General features: G+C 40.3%; 1 protein-coding gene across 1 annotated transcript in view; it reads right to left on the bottom strand.

The window, feature by feature from the left end:
• LOC117528790 (ATP-citrate synthase) overlaps window positions 1-12,895 on the bottom strand; it is a 38,026-nt gene extending 25,131 nt beyond the window's left edge. The window contains exons 1-3 of the mRNA XM_034191415.1: window positions 12,774-12,895; window positions 8,707-8,886; window positions 1,211-1,333 (exon numbers count right to left, since the gene is read on the bottom strand). Coding sequence (XP_034047306.1) covers window positions 1,211-1,333; window positions 8,707-8,865 — 282 coding nt within the window. The 5' untranslated portion in view covers window positions 8,866-8,886; window positions 12,774-12,895. The remainder of the gene's footprint in view (window positions 1-1,210; window positions 1,334-8,706; window positions 8,887-12,773) is intronic.
• Between the last annotated feature and the right edge of the window lie 417 nt (window positions 12,896-13,312).

Below are 13,312 nucleotides of genomic sequence, written 5' to 3' on the forward strand. Positions count from 1 at the left end.
ACGTTTCTTTCCAACCAAATTTCTGTGAGTGTGTGTGTGTGATGGCATGGGGGTTAGGTGGATAAAGTACAACTTAAACACAAGGCCCGTATTAGTTACAATAATGATGATTAAGGAACTAATCAATACATTATTACCTGTAATAGCCTAATATTCATACATTAGAAAACTCATGAGTTTTTGAGGCCGTGTGTGTGTGTGTGTGTTGGGGGGGGGGGCATGAAGGTATAATTTTTTTATAGATGTTATGCTCACCTTTAAAAAGACTATTATTTAATGTCCAAAATATAAATATATGACCTGCATACCAAACGGTTGATCTTAATTGACATTTAGCATTGTCGACTTTTTTGTTTTTGAATGGTCACAAGATGCTACATTTGTGTGCACAAAACAAACAAACACCACCACAGAAGGCCTCCAATGTATGGATGGCGGGTAAAAATGTATAGATTTACATGGTTATTTAAGGGGTGCACTAGTGGGAACCAGGTCCAGGTGTAAGGAGTCTACAAACCTCAAAGGGCTGCCATGTCCTTCTAATCATGGTTACAAAAAACTACAAAGTCCTTCATGTAAGAGGGCAATGCAGTATTTTATGAACTTCCTAACCAAAGAGGAGGGGGATTTAATTGGAGGTGACAAATGAGATCCAGCCATCCAGAAACGTGAAAACAAAAAGTGACGGGTCCAAAACATATGGGCTAAATCCTAGATCCTGCAAAACAAATTAAAAAATTCTTCACGATGAAACAACACGCTGAATTTGTCTTTCTATAACACAGCTGTAGCTTCATTCATTCTTATTTACTGTCTGGAGGAGCTGCTGACAGTTTCATCTAGAGTGGACCATCAAGAGAGGTGATATGTCCACACACCAGCAGTCTTCTTCAAAGCTTTATGAGCCGTCAGAGAGAGTTCTTGCTTTATGAGGCAAAGCAACCTGTCGGCGCCACAGTGACAGATGCTGCCATTACGGTGGCTGGAGAGAGACGGTTTTCCACCAAAAGCAGGAGCTTCAGTTGACTGAACTGGATTACTACCAGCAGACAGACGAAGATAAACAGAAATTCCCGTGGCTATTTAACAAAATATACATCAGGCAAAAAAAAACAAACAAAAAAAAAACAAAAACTAATGTTAATAAGATAACATTACTGGATAATTTCAAACCAGGTGACAGATGCAAAACATGGTGTGGATGACATACCGTCATCTCTTTCATGAGGCGGGGCTTCAGCCACTCTCTGACACTGTTCAGGTCCAGGTTGACACCTACCAGACCCAGCTTCCCTCGCCTCTTTATCAGCTGATCCGGCTTCACCACCAGCCTCTAGAGGCAGAGAACATACAATCAGTAAGCCATTACAAAAAGACATCAAAAACATTTTCATGAGAAGTGAAACTAATATATTCCATTTTGCAAAGACAAGCAGAGAATCTGCTATACTCTTGATTTTTAGTTCCCCTACTAAGGATGTTACACCACATTTATTAATTGTTTGGTTTGGGTCAAGGCTACTAAAATAAAAATACGGCTGCTATCATTTAGCAGTAATAGCTTGTTTTTTTTTTTATCTCCAGTACCACTTTTAGAGCCTAGTTGGTTTTCAGTCACTAAACACCCTCCAAAGATTGTGTAGTAATAAGTGTTCTGCACTTTATTACTCATGTTTGAGGGGGAATGTAACACAAAACACATTTCAAAAGATATGAGGGAAATGTGTTGTATCGGTTATTATTAAATTCATTATGGGTCTGGACAAAGATGATTGCAGAGCCACCTTCATCTCACTTGGGATTCCATGTTTTGAAACACAAGGTTCGGTCAGATCGGCACACAGAAATGATCACACAGACTGCATTTTGCTAGAATAAAAAGGCGTATATTTATTCCCCACAAAAGCAGTTACATCAAACACAAGTGGTTGCAGCGCATTTTTCTCTTACCGTGACGCCTTTAAGGTGGAGAGCCAACACCTTCAGCAGAGTGCGCCTGTCAACCGGCTGGGCGTTCGTACGTTAACCCGCAGCAGACTCTGTTGAAGCATGGTTCTACTCCCTCTTTTCTAGTGTGTCCGCGAAGGGAGGGTGAGTGGCCAACTCAACCTCCCTGGCGCACATAATTTCTTTAATCAACAGGCATCTGAAAGTTATTTCAAAGATATAATAAAAGCAGTTCTTCACTCCCAGTTCAGAATGATCCCAGCATGCTTCACTCCCAGTCGTTAGTGGCTACGAAAACAAAGTCGTGCTATCAGTAACAAGTACATCCAGCTCTTCGCTCCCAGTTCAGACTGACCCCAGAGTGCTAAAACAAAATTAAATAACAAATACATTCTCAGGGTTACGTTAAGACAGGTGCAAAACAGCACAGTAACATTTATTATACATTCCATTAAAGACAGTGACTTATAACAGCAATGCCATTAGTATATGGGCGCTCGCCAGCAAGCAAGAACAAGCCAAGGGTAACAGCTAATGTAATTTGCTTATCAATTCTACCGCACCACCTATCTCCATGTGTCTGCCATATGGAGACAAATCCTTCTGTTGGGAGGAAGAAATAAGCAGACTGATGTTTGCTTCTAAAGAGGAGTCACGGCATGATTCAATAAATGTCTATAATCCCGACCCGCCTGTGTCTCCCTCACTATCAAAAGCACAGAGGTGATGTGACAGATAACCAGTGAGGAGCAGCAGAAGAAGCTCAGCTTGTACCTGGTGAACTGAGGCTTAACCTTATATACCACAAAGCCATCCCAATGCTTGTAAAATCACATTTTCATTAATTATGACCCTCTGAGCATCCCCCCCCCCCAAAAAAAAACCTAAAAAAAAAAAATAAATCATAGTTGACACAGCTTGGTACCACCAAATTCAGTTTATTGGAGTATAATTTCAAAACCTTTACGGTGGCACTTTGGGATCATGAATAGGGTTGGGCAAAGTCTTCTTTATTGAAAACTCATGATGTCTTGGTAGGGAAGGCAGAGGGGGTGTTTTGCACATATTTTTTTTACAATGCATACCCAGAAAAATTAACAAATTAATGGCTATTTATTATTACTAATGTACTAATTTACAGCAACAGGCCCAGTAACAGAGTTTCCCAAACAAATATTGCCTGGATGTGTGGGAAGCAACTGAGTCCTCATCACTATTCTGCAAAAGTAAGGAAACGTCTCTCCCCGGAGTTGTAACATACAGTGCATATCCTGTAATTCCAGGCAGGTGAACTCTTCTTGATATCTGGGATTAGGTGTTGTGCTTATCGCTGGATTCCACAGCATGAAGAGGATGAAAGCCTGCAACTCCCCCTGGACAGGATGCCAGTCCAACGCAGGTTACTTCCCCAGCCAAGGCTGGTACCCATTACAGCAGAGTGGACAATGATTTTGGACATTAAGTGTCTTGTCCAAAGACACAGGCGAGTAGCATTAGTGGGATTCAAACCCATGTTTATATAGTGCCAGCCCAGCTCCTTAAACACTGAGCTACCTGCTCTATGGATTAGGGATGTGCAATATGACTATATACAGACATAGTATGACAATAGAAAGACACCTATCATGTCATATTATCCTCGACTATTCATCTTGTGGCGTTGCATTCAATTTTTAAAAATGCTCTCATTTTGTTGTGATAATTCCAGCGTGACGTTATAGCAGGGACAATAATTAGCATGTATGTGGTAGGCTGGAAGGTTTGACATCCCAGTGGTGGCTCTGCATCGTGATGTTGGTCAGCCATTGAATTGCCTAACTGCCCAACCTTTAATATACAAATAATAAATGTTTATGAGTTCAATGATACGACTATTTCATGATGTGAAAGATGGAATGTACTCGCTGAATGGTACGTTCCAGCTTTCACCAAATTAAATATTTGTTCCATTGAAAGAATGGAAAAACATTCATTATTTGTTTTATATAACGGCTAAAATAGATCCTTGTCATTTGATATTTTATTAAATTATAAACAGAAAAGGGATTTACATTTTGGTGTTCCACTGGTGCTTAACAGTCCAACACAAACTTTAAATAGGAGTCCAAAATTGTTCTCAATAGTCCATGATGCCATCCACTGACTTTGTGTACAGACTGCCGCCTGCTTTCCTCACTCTAGCGAAAAATCGCATCAGAAATTTGTCTAGCTTTTCATTCTAACAGCTCTTCATGCCTCCAGACGGCTTACAGAGTGGTGGATTTATTTTTTGTCTGTGTGTGTTAGAAGAATTATCAGTGTCAATTAGCTCCTTCAAATTCTCATCCTCCAGCAAAACAAACTGTTATGTTTAGCTAAATGCCGCCCTCGGCAGTATGAGCATGTGCGGTGGTCGGGGCATGCAATAGCACATTTCATATAGCACTAAAATTGCACGCTAAAAAGAACTATTGCACAGTCAATGAAACACAACAGCAAATGAATAATCCATATCACATGACATACATGTGGGCTTCATAGATAATTGGCAAAGCTTCTGGGGAAAACCTGGCCTTGTTAGGAGAGACGGCATCCATCCCACTTTGGATGGAGCAGCTCTCATTTCTAGAAATCTGGCCAATTTTCTTAAATCCTCCAAACCGTGACTATCCAGGGTTGGGACCAGGAAGCAGAGTTGTAGTCTTACACACCTCTCTGCAGCTTCTCTCCCCTGCCATCCCCTCATTACCCCATCCCCGTAGAGACGGTGCCTGCTCCCAGACCACCAATAACCAGCAAAAATCTATTTAAGCATAAAAATTCAAAAAGAAAAAATAATATAGCACCTTCAACTGCACCACAGACTAAAACAGTTAAATATGGTCTATTAAACATTAGGTCTCTCTCTTCTAAGTGCCTGTTAGTAAATGATATAATAATTGATCAACATATTGATTTATTCTGCCTTACAGAAACCTGGTTACAGCAGGATGAATATGTTAGTTTAAATGAGTCAACACCCCCGAGTCACACTAACTGCCAGAACGCTCGTAGCACGGGCCGAGGCGGAGGATTAGCAGCAATCTTCCATTCCAGCTTATTAATTAATCAAAAACCCAGACAGAGCTTTAATTCATTTGAAAGCTTGACTCTTAGTCTTGTCCATCCAAATTGGAAGTCCCAAAAACCAGTTTTATTTGTTGTTATCTATCGTCCTCCTGGTCGTTACTGTGAGTTTCTCTGTGAATATTCAGACCTTTTGTCTGACTTAGTGTTTAGCTCAGATAAGATAATTATAGTGGGCGATTTTAACATCCACACAGATGCTGAGAATGACAGCCTCAACACTGCATTTAATCTATTATTAGACTCAATTGGCTTTGCTCAAAATGTAAATGAGTCCACCCACCACTTTAATCATATCTTAGATCTTGTTCTGACTTATGGTATGGAAATTGAAGACTTAACAGTATTCCCTGAAAACTCCCTTCTGTCTGATCATTTCTTAATAACATTTACTCTGATGGACTACCCAGCAGTGGGGAATAGGTTTCATTACACTAGAAGTCTTTCAGAAAGCGCTGTAACTAGGTTTAAGGATATGATTCCTTCTTTATGTTCTCTAATGCCATATACCAACAGTGCAGACTAGCTACCTAAACTCTGTAAGTGAGATAGAGTATCTCGTCAATAGTTTTACATCCCCATTGAAGACAACTTTGGATGCTGTAGCTCCTCTGAAAAAGAGAGCTTTAAATCAGAAGTGCCTGACTCCGTGGTATAACTCACAAACTCGCAGCTTAAAGCAGATAACCCGTAAGTTGGAGAGGAAATGGCGTCTCACTAATTTAGAAGATCTTCACTTAGCCTGGAAAAAGAGTCTGTTGCTCTATAAAAAGCCCTCCGTAAAGCTAGGACATCTTACTACTCATCACTAATTGAAGAAAATAAGAACAACCCCAGGTTTCTTTCAGCACTGTAGCCAGGCTGACAAAGAGTCAGAGCTCTATTGAGCCGAGTATTCCTTTAACTTTAACTAGTAATGACTTCATGACTTTCTTTGCTAATAAAATTTTAACTATTAGAGAAAAAATTACTCATAACCATCCCAAAGACGTATCGTTATCTTTGGCTGCTTTCAGTGATGCCGGTATTTGGTTAGACTCTTTCTCTCAGATTGTTCTGTCTGAGTTATTTTCATTAGTTACTTCATCCAAACCATCAACATGTCTATTAGACCCCATTCCTACCAGGCTGCTCAAGGAAGCCCTACCATTATTTAATGCTTCGATCTTAAATATGATCAGTCTATCTTTATTAGTTGGCTATGTACCACAGGCTTTTAAGGTGGCAGTAATTAAACCATTACTTAAAAGCCATCACTTGACCCAGCTATCTTAGCTAATTATAGGCCAATCTCCAACCTTCCTTTTCTCTCAAAAATTCTTGAAAGGGTAGTTGTAAAACAGCTAACTGATCATCTGCAGAGGAATGGTCTATTTGAAGAGTTTCAGTCAGGATTTAGAATTCATCATAGTACAGAAACAGCATTAGTGAAGGTTACAAATGATCTTCTTATGGCCTCAAACAGTGGACTCATCTCTGTGCTTGTTCTGTTAGACCTCAGTGCTGCTTTTGATACTGTTGACCATAAAATTTTATTACAGAGATTAGAGCATGCCATAGGTATTAAAGGCACTGCGCTGCGGTGGTTTGAATCATATTTATCTAATAGATTACAATTTGTTCATGTAAATGGGGAATCTTCTTCACAGACTAAGGTTAATTATGGAGTTCCACAAGGTTCTGTGCTAGGACCAATTTTATTCACTTTATACATGCTTCCCTTAGGCAGTATTATTAGATGGCATTGCTTAAATTTTCATTGTTATGCAGATGATACCCAGCTTTATCTATCCATGAAGCCAGAGGACACACCAATTAGCTAAACTGCAGGATTGTCTTACAGACATAAAGACATGGATGACCTCTATTTTCCTGCTTTTAAACTCATAAAACTGAAGTTACTGTACTTGGCCCCACAAATCTTAGAAACATGGTGTCTAACCAGATCCTTACTCTGGATGGCATTACCCTGACCTCTAGTGATACTGTGGGAAATCTTGGAGTCATTTTTGATCAGGATATGTCATTCAAAGCGCATATTAAACAAATATGTAGGACTGCTTTTTTGCATTTACGCAATATCTCTAAAATTAGAAAGGTCCTGTCTCAGAGTGATGCTGAAAAACTAATTCATGCATTTATTTCCTCTAGGCTGGACTATTGTAATTCATTATTATCAGGTTGTCCTAAAAGTTCCCTGAAAAGCCTTCAGTTAATTCAAAATGCTGCAGCTAGAGTACTAACGGGGACTAGAAGAAGAGAGCATATCTCACCCATATTGGCCTCTCTTCATTGGCTTCCTGTTAATTCTAGAACAGAATTTAAAATTCTTCTTCTTACTTATAAGGTTTTGAATAATCAGGTCCCATCTTATCTTAGGGACCTCATAGTACCATATCACCCCAATAGAGCGCTTCGCTCTCAGACTGCAGGCTTACTTGTAGTTCCTAGGGTTTGTAAGAGTAGAATGGGAGGCAGAGCCTTCAGCTTTCAGGCTCCTCTCCTGTGGAACCAGCTCCCAATTCAGATCAGGGAGACAGACACCCTCTCTACTTTTAAGATTAGGCTTAAAACTTTCCTTTTTGCTAAAGCTTATACTTAGGGCTGGATCAGGTGACCCTGAACCATCCCTTAGTTATGCTGCTATAGACTTAGACTGCTGGGGGGTTCCCATGATGCACTGAGTGTTTCTTTCTCTTTTTGCTCTGTATGCACCACTCTGCATTTAATCATTAGTGATTGATCTCTGCTCCCCTCCACAGCATGTCTTTTTCCTGGTTCTCTCCCTCAGCCCCAACCAGTCCCAGCAGAAGACTGCCCCTCCCTGAGCCTGGTTCTGCTGGAGGTTTCTTCCTGTTAAAAGGGAGTTTTTCCTTCCCACTGTCGCCAAGTGCTTGCTCACAGGGGGTCGTTTTGACCGTTGGGGTTTTTATGTAATTATTGTATGGCCTTGCCTTACAATATAAAGCGGCTTGGGGCAACTGTTTGTTGTGATTTGGCGCTATATAAATAAAATTGATTGATTGATACAAGTCACCAATCAAATGACAAGGATCCACTCAGCCGTTTATAATCCTGATTAAAGCACTTTACAGCGTTTCATCCTGCACTATCCAATGCAAATTCAAAACCCGATTGGTCACATTTTTATGATAATAGATTATACTTCAGGAAACTGTATCAAGTACTATGTTCCGCTGGCATACAAGTGGCACTCAGGAAAGGCAGGTCAAAATTTTTAACTTCTTTTCAGTTATGTAATTCAGAAAATGGCTGCCAGTGGGCGGGGTGGTCCTTTAATGATCACTGGAACATCTGCTTTCCTGCTGCGTTTGTGTTCTCTTTTGCTCATCAATGGCTTTGCACTCAGAGTGTGAAAGAACTCCTCGATTAATCTGCTATAATGTCAGCTAACAAGCACCAAGAGACCGCTCTGCTGCTGGCCTAAGTAACTAAGAGGAGATGCTTCTGCACAAGCTAATGTGATCTTGAGATTTGGGGGTTTATGGGCTAAAATACTATGAGACACACTGGTTGTTAATTTAGCTGAATCATCCACAATTTTTGTCTAGGAAGTGTTGTGTAAATTCATTGTGGTTTTCCTTGCTGACACCGAAATGAAAGGTCACATTCTGTACTTGTCTTACATCTCACCTCTTGGAGCAGCCACGGGTGCTCCTGTGCCAGCTGGTCAAAGTTGGTCTCACCAGTCACATTTGCATAATGGAACTTATTCTGGACAGCCGCTGATGTTCCGATGTACTTGTAGAGGAACTCCTTTCCTTTCTGCTCTGAGATGGCTTTGGCTGACATGATGGCTCAGGCTAGAGTGGTCTAAGAGGAGCGAAAAATGAATAGAAAAAGGTGAGATGTACAGATGAGAATAGTCACATACAGAGAAATTGATGGAGAGAAGCAAGAATGGAGATGCTTAAAGAGTAACACTTTCTAAATTAATTGGATCCCCTCAATGACTATGAAAGACGCCATGCCAAACATGCTGCTGTCATGACAACCACTTTGAGTCAGAGCATCAAAGCCTTTTCATAGCATGAAGTAAAGAGATGAAAGAAAGGGTTTGTTGTTCCACTCTGGAAAGAAACAGGTGATCACCTGGAGTGCAGTATGTATCTACAGGGGTGTTATACTGCTCTCTGTGCCAGGAAAGGTGCTTGCAAGGATTATTCTGAACAAAATTCAGTACCAGTTCCTCGCTGATCAGCCAAGGGAGCAGGGTGGCTTCACACTCAAGAAGTCAAACATCAGTCATATCCTAGCTCTATGAGTACTCATTGAATTAAAGAATAAATACTGGCAGTATTTCTTTGGAGCCAGTTTTTTAAGGTGTTTCATTTGATTGACCAGGCTACCCTCTGAGACATCCTGAAAGACTGGCCAGATCCCCAAGAAGGTGGCTCAGTGGGATAGGAGACACAGGTTCCATTGCCAGTTACGCTAAATGTCTGTATCTTCAGACAAGACACTTCAGCTGCATTCTCCCAGTCCACCCAGCTGTTAATGGGTACCAGCCCTTTTCTGGAGATGTAACCTGTAATGGACATGTGACTGTTCAGTTGCTAAAATAAACAGTGTACTCCGAGTATTGTGTCTGGTACAGTAACATTAATTAGCCTGTTAGCTTCTGCTTGTTAAGTGTTTGCATCATTATCATTATTTTTTAAATATGCTAAGTTGCCAAACAAATAATTCCATTGTACAGTTACCTCATCTATGATCATCTGTTCATGTGTCAAAAATAAATGTGACTTATAGACTGGTGTGACTAATATTAAAGGATTATTAAATGAGTGCAAGGGCTTTAAGACTGAGCTGTAAGTACAGACCGAGCGTACATGCGAAAAAACATAATCCTGTACAGACCGAGCAAGCGAGGTTAATAATTTGTTTATTTATTTATATATATATATATATATATATATATATATATATATATATATATATATATATGTAAACATAAACTTACGGTATTGCCCAAACATGAAAGCTGCTGACGGTTTTGGGCTCGTAGTCAAATCTGTTCGTTTCACCTCCATGATAAACTTGCTAACACATGGTCCGGTTGTTAAATGGTAAACTTTCAATCTGTGTGTTTTTTTCAATGCTGTTTAGATATTTATGGAGTATGTTCATGTCCGACTTGGTTTTTCTAATCGTGTTTTTAGCTTTCTGGTTTGTAACGAAGGGGATACTTGTTTCAGGCCGACTGTCATGGTAACCAGTCGGATGTTGGAAAACAGCCAATCAGGGCGCGCGTGGTTCTGTAGTCATATGGTAAATACATTTATTTCATCTTCAATATACATTTTTGGACAGATTTTACTTGTGACTTATAATCCATAAAATTGGCTAATGCAAGTGAAATGTTTATTTAAATTTACCCATATAATAAGTACAATCACCTGTAGAATCAATTAATTTTTATTAGCACAGGAAGGGAATGTGACCTTTTACACCCTAACCATATGGTTCACTCAGTGGTGATGAGTCCAGAACAAACAATGCGCACACACACACAAGTTTTATTACAGGATGCATTTTCCAGTCCTTTGAATACAGTAGCCGTGAGCTTTGGAGAATGAGGTCAAACCTCTGGAAAGAAGAATTTCAGCAGTGATAATGTGATATGAAATTTGATGCAACAAGCACAGAAGAAAGATGGTTACCGTTAGGTTACTGTTCACATCGTGACAGCTCAGAGCAGTTACCAAGAGCCGTATTCATGGCACAGCCTTTATGTTATGAACATTGTTTAATAGCTATGTGATATGAGATCTTATTGTTCAAAACTGTGACACCAATATTGATCTCTACCAGAAACATGAATCATGCATGGTTTAAAAAAAAAAAAAAAAAAAATGTCCCCCCTGCCCCCCTTGGCCAAACCTGTCCAAGACAGAGGAGTAGTTCATGCTCAGCACTGTAATTCTGATGATTTATACACCTCCATCCAACACTGTGTTCATAAGTCACCCGACTTTCACGTGAGTCCAAACATATTAATAATGAGAATAATTCAAATTGAATTAATTACATATTAAAGCTGATAAACCAGTCTTCCTTTAGAAAATGGTAAGACTGTTTAATGCAGCCTTATGATGTCTGTTTCTTCTGCGATTCATTAAACTGAAAGCACTGACGTCAGGTGGTCTCCCCAATATGAACTGCAGGTATTATTCTAAGGGGACACATTGTGCTGTAATGGTTCTTTCTTGCCATTGATCATCATGACCAAGCTGTTGAACATGTTTTCTCATGTTTTTCTTGCTGTTTTTTTTTTTTTTTTTAAGTCCAGCCACTAATGTAGCTGCTGCACTCTGCGTTGTGTTGTTATGACTCCACCCATTTGCTCCCCTTGGGACGCGAACTCACGATGCTCGGCATGGGAGTTGGACTCTCTAACCAAGAGGCTAAAACCCAGGGCTCTGGCCTTGTGACCAGAGAATCCTTTTGAGCTGTTGGGAGTGAGGTTTACTAACTACATCTGCACAGCGACTCCTGCTGGCTTCCGTTACACTAACAGATCTCAAAACACATAAAAGATACTAACACAGAACCAGAACCACATGTTCCCTTGTCTTTCCAAGGTCAGATCTTGGAGAATGTAGACATACTACATACTGTCGCATTTGCCAACCTACAAAACCACCTTGTGTAAGCAATCCAGACACATTAGTGGCCAGGTTCTACGTGCACCTCACACTGGTCTTGTCAAGATGCTGCGGTCCTCAACACTGATTCCCAATGCAGGCAGAAGATCTCCCCCAAAGAACCACTCATTTCACATCAACATTAACGGTGCCTCAGGATTCTCCGCAGAAACATGGTACCAAAGAAATCCAGTCATGTCACTGGTTAACTACACAGTACACCCAGAACCACAAGGACCCTCAAGACTTGGACCTTTATCCTTGAGCAGATACTGCCTTTGTCATTCACGTCTGTTTATCATCATAGGCTGACCAGATAAGTGAATCTATAAGGTTTGACAGTCTCAACATTTCCAGACATACTAATGACGACTGCAAGAAGCCAATGAATGTCGTCAATGCAGACACCAGAACTCAACTTCTCAAGCGCTACAACCACCTCATCCATCGATTTCACAAAGATCACAGCATCATCTGCAAAGTTAATGTCAGTGAACCTTCCATCATCCTCCAAGGTACAAAACGGGAATGGTTCTCAAACTTAAGAAGTGTTCCGTTTCCTGCAGCTGAACACAGACCAAAGTCCATCCAGGATCCATAAATCATCAATTATCGCTGTACAGCTGATCTGTCACACGTTGGACAGGAACATTCAGACACACACACACACACACACACACACACACACACACACACACCAAATGATGGAGCAGACACACACACGCACACACGGGGAGTGTCAAAACACCAGCAAACAAGAAGTTAAACAGATCTGTAAAGTGACACCACACTTGCTTCACTTTAGACATGAACTGAATCATACATGCTGGAGGATAGAATTCTTTAATTCAAACCAGGTCTGACAACAATGTAACCAAATCAAAATCAGTTTTGATCCATGCTTCATTTCACTGAGTGAAAAAAAAAAAAAGCTTCGGTCACTATGGGAAGAAAAATGCTATGTGACCAGCTGAACTTGTTTCGTTATCTATTGATCTTTTAAGTTATACAATAAATAGCTAACGATGCGAAAGAGACAAACTCATAATTTACCTTAAGCTTGAGATTTGGTTTGTAGATGTCGTCGGTGCCGCAGATGTTCCGCTGACCGGGGCGGCTGAAGCGGACTGTGAAGACTCCTCTCGGTTTTGTCTTCGTCACCCATCAGCCGATAGGCTTGACTCATGTTTCCTGCCCTCTGATTGGCTGATTCTACTCGATGCTCTGTTGCTGCCTTCAGGGCCTGTAGGAAACACTGACACATTGCACTGAATAGTCAATCGTTAGTTAGGTCATTAGGGTTGGTAGGTACATCTGCGGTGAATTCTCATAGTGATTAATTTTACGAGATGAAAAAAAAAAAGAAAAAAATTTGTGAAAAGTGGCCAACTATATATAGTAGTAGAGGTACCCGTCTTCCCTACCAAGTTGTACGCATTGTCCATTTAAATAACTAAAAAAATTAACTGCATTGTTGGAATCAGCGCATCAACACAGTGGTTTTATCTAAACTTATCAAATTTGTGGCATTTCCTAATATTAAGATATTTATTGTACATTTTGATTGTTTTATTATTGTTTCACATTCTGTG

This window comes from Thalassophryne amazonica, chromosome 16, assembly GCF_902500255.1.
Source record: "Thalassophryne amazonica chromosome 16, fThaAma1.1, whole genome shotgun sequence".
NCBI lineage: Eukaryota > Metazoa > Chordata > Actinopteri > Batrachoidiformes > Batrachoididae > Thalassophryne > Thalassophryne amazonica.